We start from the raw sequence: 20,027 nt of genomic DNA, 5'->3' as shown, positions 1-20,027 counted from the left end.
ACTGTAACGTTGCCACCACTTCCTTAAGCTCTCCAAACAATGCCATCCATTCTTCAATTAAGCTAAAGCAATAGACAACTCTCAGCCAGACCAGACTCAAGCTTTCCCATTTATGTTAATTCTAATTAAAAAGAAATAATCTGCTCCTGTTTTCTTCCTAATAGCTCCTACTGGTAATTATGGGTTTTTTTTCATTATTTTAAATGAATTTATTTACTTTCACTAAAATCTCACCCTCCCACCCCCATATACTTTCTCCACACTTGTGCTTATCAGAAATGATGTTGTAAGAACAATTCTCAATTTATCAAAGTCCAGTTAGTAAACATCGGAGTAGGCAAAGCAAAGGGTCAAGAGGATATGTCAGCTCAGGTCAAACAATGACGCTTTCATGGGAATGCCTTGCCATGAAGCAAAATAGCCTAAGACAAAATAGCTGCCTAAGACTGTATAAATTTATTGAAACTAAATAAAATGTAAAATTCAATTCTTGAGACTAGCCATATTAAGTACTCACTAGCCACACACAAACTCTGGCTACTGGACAAGGGAGATACAGGACATTATGAACAGAGCAGAAAGTTCTACAAAGGCATGCTTAAGAAAAGCTTGACTGAGTCCATCAGCTTACAAGAGCTGAATTCTTAGATACAGCAATGTCAGTAGAGTCTGACTCTCTGAAGAACAACTCGAAGACTCTGTATGTTCCTCACAGGTTCTCTTAGGATAGCTTAGGTCAGTAGACCAACCTGTTTATAGACTCCGTGAATACATGAATGGATGAATGAATAGTATGGACTAAGGGCTGCCCTAACTTACTTACATTAGTGCCCAGAAAGGAAGGATGCTTCTTTTGGTCTGCTTTGTTTTGTTTCCTCATGAAGATTTAATGAGAAGAAATGAGTGTCAGCAGACCAGCTCATGGGCCCTTTGGAGTCACCAGAAATATATCTGTAAAACAAAGACAACTGGAGCCAGGCAGTGGTGGTGGAGGCCTTTGATCCCAGCACTCGGGACCCAGAGGCAGGTGGGTGTCTGCGAGTCTGAAGCCAGTCTGATCTATAAGAGCTGGTTCTAAGACAGCTAGGACACAGAGAAATACTTTCTCGAAAAACAAAACAAAACAAAACAAACAAACAAAGACAGCTGTCCAAAAGGAGCACGCAGAAAGCTCCAGACCCAAGAAAGCAGCCTCCTTCTTCACACATGCACCACTGGAAGCTTTTGTACACACAAAGAGGAAGTCACAGGAGATGCCCTGAAAGATCATACAGCTTGCCTCCAATTTCATGGTATGTTCAACTGTAAATTTGCTAGAAAGTAATATAATCACAAAGACAGCAAGCATCTAATTGCACTACAACCTACAGTGTCCTTCTTCAGTGTCCTGTGACCCAATCTACCTCACCCAGCAGCTTCTCGGAAAATAAAGTTTTGAAACCCTAAATTCCAAAAACGCTAGCAGAATTTTACATACAGAAAAGCAATCCCCTTAGTGCTTCACCGACGATCTCCTGACAGCCGAGCAAAGGAAGCTACAGCCACGTTTTACCTCGTTCTATTTCCCATGTGTGCTGACCAGCAGCCACAGGAAGGCCAAGCTGCTTCATTTCTCCAAGTCACTTTTCCTTAGCAAAGGTCAGAGCAGAAAAGGGACAGCAAGGGAGCAGGGAGCAGCTGTGGCCTGATCTTCCCAATGCCCTCTGCTGCTTCCCCAGCCCCCTGTATTGGTCCCTATGCCTTCTCAACAAGCTCTGAGCTCCAGGCCCAGGAAGAAACAACAGGGAAAAGCAGTCGTTTCTATGTCAACACCACTGGGGCAGAAACCGCTAGACACTTCTTCTCTGAGGTGTTATAATTAGAAATTAAAATAAGCGGGGCTTGCATTCAACTTGAAATTGTTAATATGATTCACTTTTTATTTCAATTATTTATGACTATAAGGAACTCTTTAATGTGCTCTGGATAAGAAATGATACATTTTTTTTAAATTTCGTGAGCCACATAATACTAGTGCTGCTGTTTAAGCCAATAAATCTTTCAAATGATGCTGATGATGGATCCATCACCTTTTAGATCTGAAACCTCAATTTCTGCAGCACACAGTGCTAGAGCTGAGGACACAGGAAAGGGGGATTAACAAATGAGACGACTTGAGTTTGAATATTTGCTTTGTAACTTTATTAGCTGTGGGATCCTGAGCAACTAAATTTCTCAGAACTTCAAAGACGGAGATGATGAGAGCAGTGACTTCACGGCTATCGCAGGGACAGGAGATATGCATGGCAGAACTCAAAATAATGTTAGCTGTGACTGTGGCACTTCATTGTCCTTTACTGCAAAGACTGCGTTTTCTAGAAGCTAGGGCCTGCTGTCTAAAAGGCACGGCTGCTTCTCAGGGTGCCCCGCATGAAAATACGTGTAATATAGTCAGTGAATAAGTGAAAATAGTTAGCACTATAAGACACTTTACAAACACACGGGACTTGAGTTTGCACCCTAAAACCCACTTATGAAAGCCAGATGCAGGGGCACACATATGTAATCCCAGCACTGGGGAAGTGAAGAGAGGAATCCCACTAAGCAGCTGACCTAGATAACAAACTCCCAACCAATAAGAGACTGCATCAGAAGTGGATCACTCCTAAGGAACAACACCTGATGTCCTCTGGCCTCCACATGTATGCGCATATACATGCATGAATATACATAAACTTACAGCACACGTAAATACAATATGTGCGTATACACAGACTCACAGCACACGTAAGTATGTGTGCATATACACAAACTCACAGCACACGTAAATACAACATATGAACATATGCAAACTCACAGCACATGTAGATACAACATATGCACATACAGAAACTCACAGCACACGTAAATACAACATATGAACATACGCAAACTCAGAGCACATGTAGATACAACATATGCACATACAGAAACTCACAGTATATGTTAACACAACATATGCACATACACAAACTCACAGCACATGTAGATACAACATATGCACATACACAAACTCACAGTATACGTTAATATAACATATGCACATACAGAAACTCACAGCACAGCCACATAAATAAATATACAAAAAGAAAAGTGCCCAGCCTCAGGTAGAGATGGGATGCTACCACTCACTTCGGATCCTGAACTCCACAAACAACCACTAAAGAGAGCTCATAAGCAAGGACAATTGATGTAGCTCACTGGTCCAGGATCAAAAGTGGGGAGTATTTCACACAAGATCACTGTTTGCCATAATTAAATAAAAGGGGGAAAAGGCAGCCCTGGCCCGAGTGTGACTCTGCCATGGGAGGAGAGAATAGCTGGGGCTTCCTTATATCACGGGTGTTGTCTAAAGAGAATTATCCACCACCACTCCTGTGCCCTGGAGTTCCAACAAAGTCCTTGTCCATTTGGCAACACCAACTGGATTCCAGTTTGTTGACCTTCTGGGCACAGAAAAACTTCGTTCTTTTGGTAGGGCAAACAAGTATTGCAAGGACATGTGCTATTTTTGTATAAATAAGATAGCATAAGCAAAGACTCATTATTAATGTTCGGAGTTACACCTCATTTCCCAACAAGGCATGGCAATTTGGATTTTAGAATAACTTGTCAGCTAAACACTTCAAATTAGCCTCTTCTCCCCTGTAAACTCGAACAGTCACTACAAACAGAGCTTTAGAAGATAACTCGGAAACACAGAACGGTACTAAGGGAAACAGCACCATTTCGTTTCTGAACATACAAACAATGCCACAGACACAAGGCTGTCGAGACGGAGCACCAATGCTCTAGAGAACGGCATCAGGATCCTGTATGAAATGCATCAGCGTCCTGCTATGACATCTAGAGAAGTTCATTAATACTCTCCTAAATAAACCAAGGTTGGTTTAACTCAAGAGAACTCAGGAGGTGTGGAGGAAAGAGCTAAGCACTGGCATAGCACACATCAGCCTCTGGGATCAATACTTAGCACTACTTAAAAAAATAAAAATAAAAAACCGAGGAAGAAAGCCGTTCAAGGTCCTGGAAGAAGATGGTGGAGAACACTTGCAGCACATGTAACCCAGGTTAGACCTGACTCCTCCCCAACCTTCCATAATCATATCTCCACACTAAAGCACAGGCTTTGATTACAGTTTCCTTTTGTGCCAGCCTAAAGCTCAATCAAGTCTGAATATATTGCAGACAAAACAGAAAGATCAGCATGTATTACTCACCTCTTAATCCAACCCAAACCTAAAACCACCATCTTTTCATAATTGCCAAAGGACATTGTCCCCATAATCCTCAAAAAAAAAAAAGGCGGTGCATACACATCTTGATGTTCACAGCTTCACCTCTGTGCCTCTTAACCAAGACCCAGATTAACCCATTGTAACACTGGTGACTTGGTCTATGAATAACAGCTGACAAAAGACTCCAGAACTTCTAACAGGGAATGTGGAAAGGCTCTGAGCAAGGCTGCAAAAGCATTCACTTACTGGGAGAGAGCAGAAAGTGTATTCAAGGAACATCTCCCTACACCTTAACAAAAGCCAACCAACCCCACGCCTTCAAGGGCCAGGGCTTCTTCTGGGACTTCCAGATCTGTACGGCAGACAGACTCCTTGCTTTCTCTGGATCCTGTGCAGAACGCACTTGCCTCTCCCGACAGAAAGCTGGCTCCTAGAGAGCACAATTCTTATTCATGGCCATTGGGCTTGGCAAGGTCCTCTCTGCATACTCGACTGCAGATAATGAATTGCACTATGTATTGCCAAAATCCCACTCACAGTGATTTCTCCAGACCTCCCGCCTCCCTCTACCTGCACCTGGACCCACTCAAGAAAATCTCTGCGGCGGAAATCCTGGATCCCACTTTCGGGAGGGTCTGAGTCTGGAAAATGCAACCCTAACGCCCATTATATCTCCTGCCTGGTGGTGTTTAACATCCTACTACATCCAGAACAGTGGCAAAAGTAAACACTCAGTACTGAGGGGGAACGGCATAGTAAACTCTGCCTCGTAATCTCTACTAGCCTGTTTTTTTTAAAAAAACAATTTTTTTTTTCATCATATTAGTTGCCAGGACATCTATGGTGAGAGTCAAAAGCATGTAAAAGAGAGTCACTCAAATGTCTTTAAAAAGCTAGTGGGGATGTTCCACGGGATAATCTCCCCGTCTGTTTGCTCTCTCCGTGCGAGGGTTTTCTCTTTTCTTCCTGACAGAGAAACATGATAGTCACTCAATCTGGGAGCTGACCTGGCAGGCTAGCAGGAGCACCTTCGGTGCTCTGTAACGCCTCCCTCTTCAGATCATTAGCAAGACGGCGCGTCCAGGTTTCTTCTCCCCAGATGAGCTTTACAAGGCGGAGAGGGCTGAATTAAAAACCACGAAACCTTAACAACAAAAAGTTGGCCCTCTTGGGTTCCCCAACAAAACACAAAGAAAGAAAACGGAGGGGGCGGGGAGGGGAGGAAAAGAGAAATAGTTATCAGAGCACAAAGTGAAGTGGCCCAGGGATCCCGATGGGGCAGAGCAAACGACAAGGCAAAGGCAAGCCCGGATCAGGTACGGACACGGTGACAGACTGCACACACCCTTCCCCTAGCCCGGGTCACACGGCGGGCGAGCTCACCGCAGCGTTTCTTCCTTCCATCTTCCATCGCCCGCGCGCGGGGCTCGGGGCCGCGGGGCTGCGGGCGACCCGGGCTGCGGCGGACGAGCGGGCGAGCGGGCGCGCGAGTGCGGCGGCCTCTTTGTTGCGCGCCCCGGGACGGCCGGCGGCGGCCGCGCGCACCCGGCCTGAGCGGTGGAGCCCGAGGCGGCCGGGCACCCGGGCCGGCCCCCAGCAACGTCAAGGCGGAGGCGGCGGAGGCGACGCCGGGCGGCGGGGCGGCGTCCTGCAGCCCTCGGCTGCCTGTTGCTTTGTCTCCTTCCGCAACACTTTTCTCAGCCTGAGGAAAGTGAGCGGCGCGTTCGCGGGCGTTTCCTCTCCCGGGGCGCCGAGGGAGGCGAGGCGCGCGCGGGCCGTCCCACCTGGGCCCGAGCGCGAGTGCGCGCGCGCGCGCCCGCGTCTCCTCGGGGTCGCCGCGCCTGCTGTTGGGAGCTCCGCGGCCAGAGTCTTCAGTCCGTGGCCTGGGAGGGTCCCATCCCGAGACACTAGTCCCTGGGACCAACTGTCAAGGCCCATTTCTCATGGAAATCGGTCTCACCCTGTGAGAGGCTCTCTGGTCCACACTGCAAGCCTGCCACTGGGACTATCCCACAATGAAATGTCACTTCACTGACTTTGTCAGAAGTACCTCGTCCAGTGGGCACTTCTGCCCCACTCCTGCCTATTTGACCCTTGCAGCAGAAACAAGGGCTGGAAAAACTCCCTCACTGGAGATGAAGACCTTAAATCCACCCCCTTTGATGACTTATATTTCTATCTATGAGTTATGAATATATGTAGGAGTTGGTGGCTATTTTTCCAGGTAAAATCTATGAGGCCGGTGGCCACGTCTCAACTAACAACTTTATCTTGTGCTAATTCTTACTCTGGTTCTTGGTTAACACAACTATCAAACACAAAGGTCAAGAAGGGAGGACTAGCAAATCCAGTCTAAGGAAGGTTAGTCTCTGTAAACTGGGATCTACACACCTGAAGGCCCTGAAGAGTGGTCCTGTAATTCTCTTGCAGCTCTATTGCCTTATTCATGTGACCAGTAGAAGATGACCAAAGAGAGGGAAGTAAAAGGTAAGCATCAGATTTCCTGGTGGCCCATGGATCCAGGCTACCAGGTCAGTCTGGGCCACCTCTACGCTTGGCTGCTATCTGGACACCGACTGAGCAGGAAAGCTGTGTGCATCACCTACTTTTCTTGACTGACCCATCTCTGGCTATCAAAGTCAGCTATGGTACCCACCAACGAAACCAAAATGATACCGAAACCAAAATGATACAAATGATACCAAAGTATACCGGGAAGTAAATTCATTCCAACTTCTGAAAGCCAGCTGTTGTCCAGGTTTCCCCTTGCCAGACCGGGAGCATGGACAAGTTTATGGGGGTTGTGAAGAACCCCAATTAATGGGCTATTTCTCACCTGTGGATCTGCCCTTCACCCTTACATAAAAAAAAGCCTCGCAGATATAGTATCTGTGACCATGTTCTAAGTTTCTGCCTTCTCGATTCTCCCAGACTGACAACTGTGTGATAAGAATCATGAGTAAGACTTGAGGCAAAATATAGTTGCTACCCTAGAACAGGGCCACTGACCTTGTGGCCTTTGCCTGGAAAAATAACCCATGACCCATAAATTATGACAGAACTTTTTTGATTGTTTGTTTGTTTTTAAATATTTATTTATTTATTTATTATGTATACAGTGCAGGCCAGAAGAGGGTACCAAGACTCATTACAGATGGCTGTGCGCCACCATATGGTTGCTGGGAATTGAACTCAGGACCTTTGGGAGAGCAGGCAAAGCTCTTAACCACCAAGCCATCGCTCCAGCCCCATGACAGAACTTTTTTTTAAAAAAAAAGTTATATAGGTTGAAAGGTGGACCTCGATTTATATAAGCTTATTAGTTAAGGAACCTAGGACTAGTCCCCCAGAGAACCCAGGAACCCAGTTCAAAGAATTACAGTTCAATGCCTAAGAATTCACCTCGGTAAACACAGGAAGAAGGGCTAGCTAGAGTATTCTCAGTTATTTACTTAATACAGAGAATGCCCTGGTTCCAATCTACAGCATCCCTGTGTATCACCCCCAAAGAAGAGCCAGTTAAGCAGCAGTGACCCCCAAATGCATGCAGCAGTGACCCCCGAAAGCATGGATTAGTGTATGATTACTCAATACAGCATGTGTCTGTTAACTTGGACTATGAGCCCTGGTATGTGTGGTATGGAAGGAAAGAGAAAAGATTGCAAGGAAGACATACAGTACCAGAAATCAAAAGAAGACATGGAAAGGGTAAAGTTGTGTCATGTAATATTAGAACATTATTATCTAATCCAAACTACATGTTCTTGATACAGAAGTAAGTAATTGTTAGATTGAAAAAAATATCAATATAAATTTCCAAAAATTGACAAATTCCACAAGGCTACTAAATCCAGAAAAGTCACCAATATTTTTTATCAACTACCTCTATTAACAAACTTTCTAAAATACTTCAATAATATATTTTCCCATAAGTTTTGGCATACATTTTTGGAACCTTTTTTTTTGAGATAGGGTCTCACTGTCTAGTTCAAGCTGTCCTAGAACTCACTATGTAGACCAGGTCTCAAACTCATAAAATTCCCTCTGCCTCTGCCCCTCGAATGCTATGAATAAAGGTGTGTGCCCCTGCACCCAGGTGACTGCATACTCTTGGTTTCCACTTTAGAATAATTTTTAATAGCTTCATTGAGACCTAATTTATATGCCACAAAACTGACCCATTTAAAACTCACAATGCAGTAATTTTTAGTTTATTAGCAGAAACGTGCAAGCATCACCATGGCTAATTTTAGAATATTTTATTGTCCCCAAAGGAATCCTATTACCTACACCTACATTATTATCATTTATTTGACTTTTAGGGAAATTCTATCTTCGTGTCAATTATTTAGAATAATATGTATACTTATGATAACAGATGTTGGAAAAACTATCAAATTTCTTTCACAGGATTTCAAAGTTTTCATATGCAGTGATTAATGGTGATGTTCGCTTCTAATGAGGAATGAGGGGACTGTCTAGGAGTATGCAAATATCCTTCTTGGGTGATGGCATAGTAATCAAAATACCAACTTTAGTCCTGAAGAGATTTAACCTCAAAGAAAAATACATATAAATGCAATCAAGTGATGTGTTCAGATTAGAATTAGAGGATGTTAACCTAAGACTAGACAAAACACTCTTAAACCAAGCGAGTATGAAACCTTAGCACATGAATGGCCAGGTCTATCAATATTTTCTCTCTCCAGGAGTCACAAGGCAAGTTCCTTAACCCAGGTGAAAGCCGAAATAACTAACTGGCCTGTTTAGGAACAGAAAGGAATGCGCAGCAGAAACCAAGTGGGAAAGGTCGCGTGCAACATTTGAACCCCAGGGTTTAGGCACAACTCATTGGTTTATTCTAATTTTCTCTGTTACAAGTTTTGATATTTCATAATTGTGAATCACTTTGTGTTGAAAATGTAAGCCATTTAAATGTTTGCTCGCTGTGATCTATGGTTCAGTCTTCTTTATTTTGTTTATTTATTTTGGATTATTCAACAACCCAACTTTTAGAAAACAGATTTAACGAAAGAGGAGTTTGTTGCTAACTGCATAAAACATTGGTCTCCAGCATTGGAAGACCTCCTGCGCATGCTTCAGCACATAGATGGAATACTTCACAATCACACACCAACCGCATATGAAGAGTTCACAGAGATTTCCGTGGCTGTCCTGCTTCTACCTCCTGATCCTGTACCTGCCCATAATGGTGCTTCAACAAGCAGTTGTTGACACGAAGCTTTTCACTACTCACAGGGGAACGATTCAACACTACCTGAAATTGTCTTTTGCTTGATTTCAAGAGTCCAAAATGATACCGAAAGGACACGTCCGAGCCAAATTCGCCTCAAATACACTGAATGTGGACGGAACGCTGGATGGATAAGAGCAATGAGAAATGACAAAGAAAGTCCGAAACTGTGGTTAGTGTGCTCAGGTGAATGAAGAAATGGGAAACAATGAGGGGAGAGGAGAGATTGCCTGCCTTCTGGAATTTAGAAGTGTTAGATCCATGGGTGGTCTGAAATGACAAGAGTACTCAACTCAGCCTTCCTCTATGACCCAAATAATTTAGGCTAAGTGTGGTTTTAAAAAAAAGCAGAAAAATATGCATACTTTGTTTAAGGCATACCCTTGTTACATACTCAGTTGTCTCAAACTTGTGATTTCTTGCTTCACATGGTGAGTGTAGGATCACAGGCGTGCACTAACACATCTAGCCTCCATTATTTTATTATCCTTTATATGGATTGCTATTCTTTCACGCATTCATGTGACATTTATTGAACATGTATTATGTGCTAGGTACACTTACCTAACTAGAGCAGTACACAAAATATCTCTTCCCTCAAGAAGCTTACTTACAGTCTAGGAGGTTGAGGAAACAGAAAATAAGTAAGGTAGGTAAGCATATAGGAAGCTACATAACGCTGTCTTTGGGAGAAAATTACACACATACAAAGCGTAAGGAGTTTGGGGTCTGGGACAGTGAGTATGCTGTGGGAACTCCTTCAGTCAATGGCCTTTGGGATGCTAGCCTACTTTGGGCATGGTCTCGTGTAATATAAATGCAGATGTAGGGGTGTGCAGGAGGCCCTTGACTGCTGGATTCAGTGCCGGTTCCCAGCGCAGGCAGAGGACTGTGAGTTTACCCCTTACAAATAAACCTTTACTATATTCTATTCTGGGATAGTGTGGAAATATTTCATATTGCAATTTGAGTAGGTAGGTGCAAGGAGTTTTCAGGGAAGATTTTATTAAGCAGATGAAATTTGAATAAAAACATAAAGCAGGAACAGTATGAAAACCATGCAAATATATGAATAACTAAATGCTGAGTTCTAAGGTCTTTGCTGGTGTGTGCGCAGCACAGCAAACCTCTCAGCATGCCTAGGGCTAAGCAAGGCCTAAGGAGTAGGGATGACAGGAGGGATCTTATCTGCTGTTGTACCAATCTAGGCTTTGGATTTCCCCTGGAAGATTTCATGCAAAAAAAAAACAAAAAAACAAAAAACAGTACGACCTTTTTTTCTCCTAGGATCCCCCTGTAGGTGCACTGGAAGCAGGGAGGTGAATTAGTACACTATTGAAGCAATCCAAGTGGGAGGTAGTCCTGACTTAAGTCAGAGTGGGAACGAGAATCCATTTAAAAAATGTTCAAATTGTGGTCCTATATTTAAAGGTGATGGTTCTAAAAGACTGGTTCTCAGCAACCATATCTCACTGAGAAAAAATAACCATACCTCTGCATTTGGCCCAATCTATCACACCCACATTGTGAGTACTGGGTATTCATTTCGCCTACTCAACTCACCTGTGATGTCCAGTTCACTAGCTACAATGTGGTCCTTTACATTTCAATGAATTAGAAGAAAATTAAGTTTAAAAATTCAGTTTTTCTGTCTCTAAAGCACATTTCCCACGAGCTATAGCCGCAGGTAGTTAATGGCTATGCTATTTAGACAGAGCAGACCAGGACCATTTCCTTCAGTTCTGTCTATTAGACACTTCGTCTCACAGAGCGTGGCCCAGAGAAAGGCAATGAATAAATGGCAGGCAGAAGTTTGATCTTAACATTGCATAAGATCACATTGTGTATTGTCCTAAACTGTAAAATTGTTGGTACACTACGGTCTCCAGCTGGAGGTCAGAGGACAGGGGTTCGAGACCAGCCATAGCTAAAGGAAAATGTCGCAAAACAAACAAATAAGTTATTAAATGACATGCACACTATACTGAGTTACTAAGCAGTTTGGGAGGCATGGTGTAGTCAATGTATTTTTACATTACTTAACATTTTGTTGTTATTGTTAAAACAGAGTCTCACTATTATCCGGGCTGATCTCTAATTGATGGACAGAAGTGATCCTCCTGCCTCAGCCTCTCCAGTACCTGGGACTACAGGCATAGACCAATGGACGTAGCTGAGCACGGATAGTCTCAAGTTGAAACTGACCTATTCGGAGGTAACCCCATAGTACATTAAAGTCTATCAGTACTACATATCAACCTTAAAAACAAGAAGCAAATATTAATACAGGTGCATAATTACAGTTACTTTTTTCTTCTTTCACCCATATCCTTCCATTCTACCAGAAAATGTTTCGCCATCAACCAGTTCCTGAAAACATTTGGGGGAAAAGTCCCTGTTTCCCTCCAGCCGTAGCCCACTTTTCCAGAACTGTTCCAAGAATGAAGAACTCTGGTTTCAAAAGTAACACTGGTATGCAAGGGGGATTCCATAGAAAAACATATTTTTACTAAGATCAATATTTTACTTCAACATTTTCCCCAAGGTAGAAATGAACTACGGGAATTATTTATTCCAGTGGATATTCAAATTATAAAATCCCTTGAAATGTTTCCAAGAAGTTGGCACGGTGAAGGCTGCATCAGGGAACAGAGGTTCCAGCCATCATAAGATACATATGGCCTCTGTCCTGGCTCCTGGTATAAGGCTCATAAAACCTGAGGGAATTTCTGAGTGAAAGGGGTAGGTGCCTTGTTATTCTGAAAGGAGTCCCTTTAATTCTACTTAAACTAATGCTGATGACCGGCATCAAAGTGGGTCCCCCAGACCACTTCAGGCTGAGACTGGTCCCCTAGAGGACCTCCTGATTAAAGGGTTGGAACCTTCAGCTCAAACCACCCACTGACCTTGAGGGAAGGGAGAAAGGACTAGAAATTGGTCTCAGATTGCCCTTAAAATAGTGGCAATCGAGATAGATCAGGTGACCAAGGTGCTGCAAAGTGAAAACCAATTCCTGAAAGTTCTCTAACTTCCATGACAACACAGACACACATGCACATGTATACACACACACACAAACACACACACACACACACACACACTCACACACAGTGGGGGGAGACAGAGAGAGACAGAGACAGAATGGTGTCAGGAGGGAGACAGAGAGAAGCATACACAAATAAAAATATTTAATTAAAGAAAGGGGAAGCTGGAAGATGACTCAGCAGCTAAGAGAGCTTGCTGCACTCCCAGAAGACCGAGGCTCAATTTCCAGTACCCACATGTTAGCTCACGGCCATCTGCATCCAGATCCAGGGGATCTAACACCCTCTCTTGGCCTCCAAGCCCATGTGACTATATATACATGCAGGCAAAACATCCATAAATAAATCTTTTCTTCTTTCTCTCTCTTTCAATAAATCCTAAGAAACAAAACTTAGAAAGGCAGAGATTTGATGCATCTGAAGTTTGAACATACTGTGTACTGTGAGGTGTGGGCAGCCCGAGTACCATGCCACCATCACCTCGCCTGAACATACTGTGTACTGTGAGGTGTGGGCAGTCCGAGGACCATGCCACACATAACTGATTTACTTTTTTCAAAAGTCTCTAGCATTGACCATTTTGTCTAGAATATAGAACATGGGAGTTATTCAACAAAAGTCCGTGAACAATGAATGAATTCTCTCCCCTTATTTTGGACAATAGCGTAATATTTGTTTAATAATTCCTTTGGTTTCAGTACCTCTAAAGAGATAACATTTGGTGACTACTATCCACAAACGATGCGTATGTTTAGACATGTGTATATGTAGGTATGTATATGTGTATATACATTTTTTAAAGAAAATGAATTTCTGATTAAAAATACTTGTAAGAAAACCACATGCCTGGATAGCATTACAGGTAATAATAATTCTAATTCTAAAGTAAATGGAAAAATATTTCCCAAATTATTTTGTAAGGTCAGCACTTCTTTGATACCCAACCAGATGAATAAATTAAAAGAACTATAGACCAATATCTAATACAAAATGTGATGTAGTGAAAATAATTGCGAATTTCCAGACATATAAAATGGATAATTATCATGGATGTACCTGTAGCCTCTTGGAAAAAATACCTACTTGTTGAAGTCTAAGTCAACATGAGTGAAGTTGAAAATAAGGTATTGAAGGGGTTGATTAAGATTAAATGAACCAGGTATGGCAAGGACATGAATGCCTTCAATTTCAGCATTCAGGAAGCAGAGGTAGGAAGATCTCTCTGAGTTTGAGGTCAGCCTGGTCTACAGAGTGAGTTCCAGAACAGTTGGGGCCATTACATAAATAAACCCTGTCTTAGAAAAAAAACAGACAAAAAAAGAGATTAAATAAATTATGAAGGTGGGTATTGAACTCATGTTTATAACGTGAGTAAGACCCACTTTGATTTTCGACATTTAGCATCCAGATTATAAACAAATAAATTAATTTAATTTTTTAAACCACTTAATCTGTGCTATTTTGTTATCGCTGCCAAACAAATCAATACTATGTCATGAATGAATGGAGTTCATCGCATTAATGTAAACTGATCTAGAACTTAAAAATCAGTTAATGTAATTCACCAAACTATTATTTGCAAAATGTACAAAATTAAGTATTGGACTAATACAAAGAGCCTCTTAAAAATAGGCAAGCATTTTTGATAGGCTTGTCATAATATTTACACATGTGTCTTCTTGAGTTTCTCATTCTGTCTACATGCTCTACATTGCTGAGACAAAGTATTTTATGTTATTTACCTGTTACTGTTTTAATGTCTTCATGACATGTTGTAATATTGATACTGACCATTTGTGTTTTCTTTTTTCATCAGTTTGGCCAAAGGCACATCAATTTATTGATCTTTCAAAGAGCCAGTATTTTATTTCCTTGATCTTTCTTTTTTGTTTTAAAATATTTATTCATATGTGTATGCATATGTGCCTATGTATGTATGTATGTATGTATCTCAAGCATGTTGGTCCTCACAAGGGCTATAAAAGGCTCACAAAGGGTATCAGATCCCCCGGAGCTGAAGTCACAGTTAGTTGTGAGCCATTAGATGTAGGTACTGGGATTTGAACTCAGGTTCCCTGGAAGAGCAGTAAGGGCTCTTAACTACTGAGCCATCTCTCTGACCCCTCCTTGATTCTTTGATATTATTTTTTCTGTTTCTTACTTTATTGATTTCTAGCCCAATTGTTTCCATCGTACTTTAGATTTAATTTGCTTTTCTTTTTCTAGCTTTTAAGGTTGTACCTTAGAAAGTTTCATCTTAAATTCAATGGTGGAAGTAATTAAGTAACTGCAAAGCAGTTCAAACCGAATAAGACAGAAAGTGAGCACCCAGGAATTACTATGGAGCCAATATTCAAGACTGTCTCCAGATTTTAAAACAATCCTCTAGTGATCCCCATACTATGGAACAGTCTATCATTCCCCTTTCTGCATTATCTTCTCCCTCTGTAGCTCCTTAGTTTCTATCTGGTGCCATGTCCTCATTTCTCAATCATTTCAATTAGAAAGAACTTAGTTTGGTAAGTGTCAAAGCCTTCAGGGAAAGCTCTGATCTGAGGTATGAAAAATGCAGATAGGTGAACAACTTTCCTTGTAGGCCCCTTTTCTTGATCTTGTCAGAAATGGACTCACTGGTAGAGCAAAGCAAGGCTGAAGGAATCTGATGTGTTTGCCAAACCAAGTCAGTTTCCTCCTAGGCACCAAAGAAGCCTGTATTTCCCAGCATTGTATATCCAGGTGCGGCTCCATTACTGGTTCTGGTTAATAGACAGTCAACAAAAGCAATACACACCTGGAACACAATCTCCGAGACATCCTCCATGTTCCCTGTCTAAGGAGGGAGTTGTCAAGGCCAGAGCAAGCAGAACGTGTGTCAACACATTCCAGGAAGTTAAAAAAAAATCCCTTTATATTGTGTCGCTGCTGAAATGAACAATTTCTACTATGGCAGAAATACTACTATTTTTAATTAATAACTAGACACAACTATACACAAACAAGTCAAAATAGCTATGATTTGAAAGAATTCTGTTATCCGAAGGGAAATGGGTCAGCGAGGCAGTCTCATCATGTTTATTATACCACATATTGGGGAAAAATCACAGCATGAGCGATTAATATTATTAATTATATATCTAATGATATAATGAATTCCAGGGACTTCTAGTATCTCTTCTGCTGAGTTGACTCTTGTAGGTTTACTTTAATGAAGTGAGGACTCTGAAGAGTGTTAAATGAATACGCAACTGAACTCGTGTCTCAGCGGAGAGACTAGAAGATCTCCAATAAGGATAGCTGGGGGCGAATTCCACATCCACTGTGGTGGACTCAACAGAGTGTAATGGGCATTTCTCCCTAAGCTTCTCCCACAATTCCTCTGTTCATTGGCATCTTTCATCCTGACAATTACCTTCTCAGGGTAGATGAATGCCCAGAGCCAACACAATAGATCATCTACCACTAGAGAAATTATAATTAATCAAATTTTCATTTTCAGCTGTCAGATTCACTAAAGAATTTTTTTTGAGTAACAAACAGAACTATTATTATTATAAGTATTTAGTCACAAGTGTATCCATGTGTGGAAGGATGCTTAAGAGAAATCCCACACAAGCTCAGAACTGAGAAATAGGCCATTATTTACTTAGGTGTAGACTCACAAATCAGAATCCTCTGCTGAAACAGAGATCAGGAACCAAATCCTGCAGCCAAAAAATAGAGGCCAGATGCATGCTGTACATCAGCATATATAGTATGAGAGGCCACACCCAGTGGGTGGGTAATCACTGACTGTAAGACTTCCTACAGCACCTCCCACTTTTGTTTAAATGAGAGAGTTCTAAGCCTAATACAAAATTATATACAATAAGAACAAATATATTCAATAATTATCCTATCCTAACTAGTTTAAGTCTTGTATAATAAATAAATAACTTGGCCAAGTCATGAGAGGAAAGTAACTACAACTATCTAGTCTTCAACCCCATTGAAAATCCAAGAAGGGAAATAATATTACTTGAGTAAGTAGGAAGTGCAATCAAGCAACTTCCAAAATGTGCAACAAGTGACAGAGACAACTGGCAACTTGGGCAATCACCCCAAATCTCATTTGCAATGTTGAAGCTAAGGCCTAGAATAACTGACAGATCATTTTCAGAGGCGGGAAATTTTTCAAAACCATCTTACCCTGTCTTGGCAAGATTTGACATTCCTGCTTATCCATTTCTGGATACCATGTGTCTTGTCAGTGGTTGAGGCATGGGCAGTTCTTTGCCCAAAGGCCAGTTTTGCCAAGAAGAAAACAAACTCCAAGTGGAGTGTCTTCAGTGCTCAACGTTCTCTCAGGAATAGATCAATGCTATCAGGAGCATCATGTCTCACTTCAACAGAACCCTAAGTTATTTAAAAGCTGTATTCTACAGCTCTTTGAATGGTTGAAAATTACCTATCTATGCAGAATACAATCTCTATGTAGCTAAAGAACCTGATTAGTCTAACTATAAGTATGACAAACATAGATGACTATTAATCTATAATTCTTAATACCTATATAATTTAAAAACTAAGACTTCATATTAGACTATTATACAATAAACAACTGTGCAACAAGTAAGGACAATGACCTCAAAATGTAAACAATGTATAAGTATCTTGCTCAGAGGTAGAAATGTACATTGCAATATGATAAATATGTATCAATATATATGTAGAAATGTTTTAAGCAGAGGTAGAAGCATGCATACATACAATATTCAATATAATTTAACTTTGTATCAATATACAAGAATCTTTACCAATGTAATTGCCTATAAATAATAATGTACAAGTATTCACTCTATTGTTCACTATTATTATTAGCATGAGTAAGCTCATACTAATCTATTATCTCATTCAATTTTTCCTCTTTTTTTCAAAGAGATCCCTGAGCCTATAAAATTTTATTCCCCAACCCTATACCAATGATAATCAACCCCTAAATGATGTCCCTAACCCTGAGGACAAACTTTGTTGGGAGAGGAGATGTCATCTTCTAGAATTACTTCCAGCTGTCATGGGGGTAATGTTCTTTCTATGGGATCCTGTGAAAGTAAAATGATGGTTAAGTTCCAAGATTACTGTCTAGTATAATTGCAAATTATACTAAAGTATTTGGTAGGGTTTTTCTGAGTTTCCTATTTGGAGGTCTGGCCAGAACGTTGTAAAAAAGTACACCATTTAAGCTAACCAAGTTGGAGCCATTTTGAGTAGCTGGTACCCAAAACATCCATGTATATTTGCACATCTTTTTAGTACTAACACAGACGTATCATTCTAACCACCTTGTTGCACTGCATAATAATAACTTACTACCTAACATGAATTGTGTTTCAAGAGCTAAGAATAAATTTGATAAATGTAAACATTTCTCCGTATCTCCATTTACTACCATGGCAACCAATTAAAATAGATGTGTTTAATTAATTGTTGATAAAACACTGTTACTACTATTAATAGATACCCAATGTTAAGAATTGCTTCTAATGTAGCTATCATAAGTGGAGACCTGTTTATTGTCAGAATAAACCATTTTACTTGATATTACTGGCAATAATCTAATTTTTGCATTAGGAAGTGTTTTGTTGTTGTTATTGTTACCTGTACTGGTGTTTTAGTTAGTTTTCTGTTGCCGTGATAAAAATACCATGACTAAAAGCAGCTTAAAGAACTCATTTTATCTTAGAGTTCCAGAAGGGTACAGTGCATTTTGGAGGAGAATGGTGCTGGCAGAAACATGGAGATAGCTGATTCTATTAGCACACAAGAATCAGGGCAAGGCTGCGCACTCTCAAAGCCAGCTCCCAGTGATATACTTCCTCCACCAAGGCAGGATCTCCTGGAGGTTACAAGGCCATGACACCAACTGGAACACAAATGTTCAAATACATGACAGGTAGGTCATTTAAAGAACAATAACTGTCTTCTAAAAAATTTAATAACTTGGGAGTTATATGTGCTTATAGCTCGAGGTATTTGGCAGGCTGAGAGGTAGATTCTTTGTGTCCAGAGATTCAAGACCAGCATGGGTAAGATAGAGAGACCCTACAGACAAATAAATAATCATCTAGTCTATTCCTTGACCAAATCTTAGCAAAATTACATGTCCAAACAAAAGAGAAAAAACTAACATAGGGATAATCAATGTTTCCTATGACACTTCAGCAGGATTAGGGACAGAACCCAAGACTTTACACATACTAGACAAGTGTTGTAGTACTGAGCTATATTTTCAGCTATCATTTCCCTAAGTTGCACTTAGACTGGCCTAGAACTTTTGGTCATTCTTTGGTCATCCTACCTCAGCCTCCCAAGTAGCTAAGACTACTTTAAGGCTTTTATTACAAGACTTACACCCACACACACACACACAGAGACACCCTTTAATGGTCATTATAATGTTCCAATGCTAGGGATGTAATCTTTAGCTTTATAATGCTGAAAGAAAGTCCTAGAGATTGTTGGGGGTAAAGAACTAGAGGAATAAACTACACTATCCTCCTGGAACTTTTTCCAGAAATTACACAAGAGATTTACTGTGTGTTGTAGATAACCTTCAAAATATTGTCAGCCTCCCAAGCTCTGTGTAATGTTTATTGATTAGAACTAAAAACAACCCCTCACTCCAGGACAGCCAAGGAAGGTTACATAGAGAAGCCCTGTCTTGAAAAAAGGAAAAAAAGAAAAGAAAAGAGAAAAGAAAATCCACTCACCATGCAGATGGGGCACTGTGACAAGCTGCCAGCCTCTCCTCTGCACAGATGGTCCCCAAGCCTGTTCTAGCTGCACATTTTGCAGCCACCACCGCTCCATTTCCACCTGCCTACCCGGGACTTCTTGTGTCTCCAAGGGTGTTGAAGCTCAGCTGATGTCATGTAACCCAAAGTGGGAAAATCCTCCAGAAAACTTCTACGCCAACTCCCTGACTTTTAACACAGATGTATTTGTAAGTGAAAAAAAAAAGTGCAGTGTATTTAACCACACTCAGGGTGCTGGGGTTTGGCTGACTGGAGCCAGACTCCACCTGGATTGTGTGGGATTATTTGTCTGGAATCTAGAAGTCTTACACACTGGCAAACTGCAATGCTCCTGGTTATCTGAAAACAATATCATGAACCTTTGGCCTATGTATTTATTTAGAAACAGAATCCCTTCCTGGATCCCAGCTGACCTGGGACTCCCTATGTAGCACAAGTTGGCCTCAAACTCAAGGCAAGACTACTGCTTCAGCCATGCAAGAACGGGGCTTACAGGTGAGAGCTGACACGTTTGTCACGGATAGGACTTTTAAAATGGGTGTTGACTATTTAAGTCCCATAGAGGAAGTAATTTCTAGTGGTGAGTAAATGGTCAGACCTAGGCTTGTTTTTGAAGTGGGGGGATGACACCCCAATCCTCACCTAGAGCCAGATGAAGCCAAAGATGTGAAGGAAGATAAAT

General features: G+C 41.3%; 1 protein-coding gene across 3 annotated transcripts in view; it reads right to left on the bottom strand.

Moving 5' to 3' along the window:
• The window catches only part of Psd3 (pleckstrin and Sec7 domain containing 3), a 536,277-nt gene that overhangs the window by 377,688 nt on the left and 138,562 nt on the right, over nt 1-20,027 (bottom strand). Inside the window, exon 1 of one of the 3 annotated variants that reach the window (XM_085680349.2) lies at nt 5,640-5,787. The exons of the other annotated variants lie outside the window; for them this stretch is intronic. Coding sequence (XP_085536475.2) covers nt 5,640-5,660 — 21 coding nt within the window. The 5' untranslated portion in view covers nt 5,661-5,787. Of the gene's footprint in view, nt 1-5,639; nt 5,788-20,027 lie in introns of those variants that run through there. 3 annotated transcript variants of the gene reach the window in all.

This window comes from Myodes glareolus, chromosome 23, assembly GCF_982192425.1.
Source record: "Myodes glareolus chromosome 23, mMyoGla1.1, whole genome shotgun sequence".
NCBI classification, from domain to species: Eukaryota; Metazoa; Chordata; class Mammalia; order Rodentia; family Cricetidae; genus Myodes; species Myodes glareolus.
This window is presented reverse-complemented; position numbering and strand designations above follow the sequence as displayed.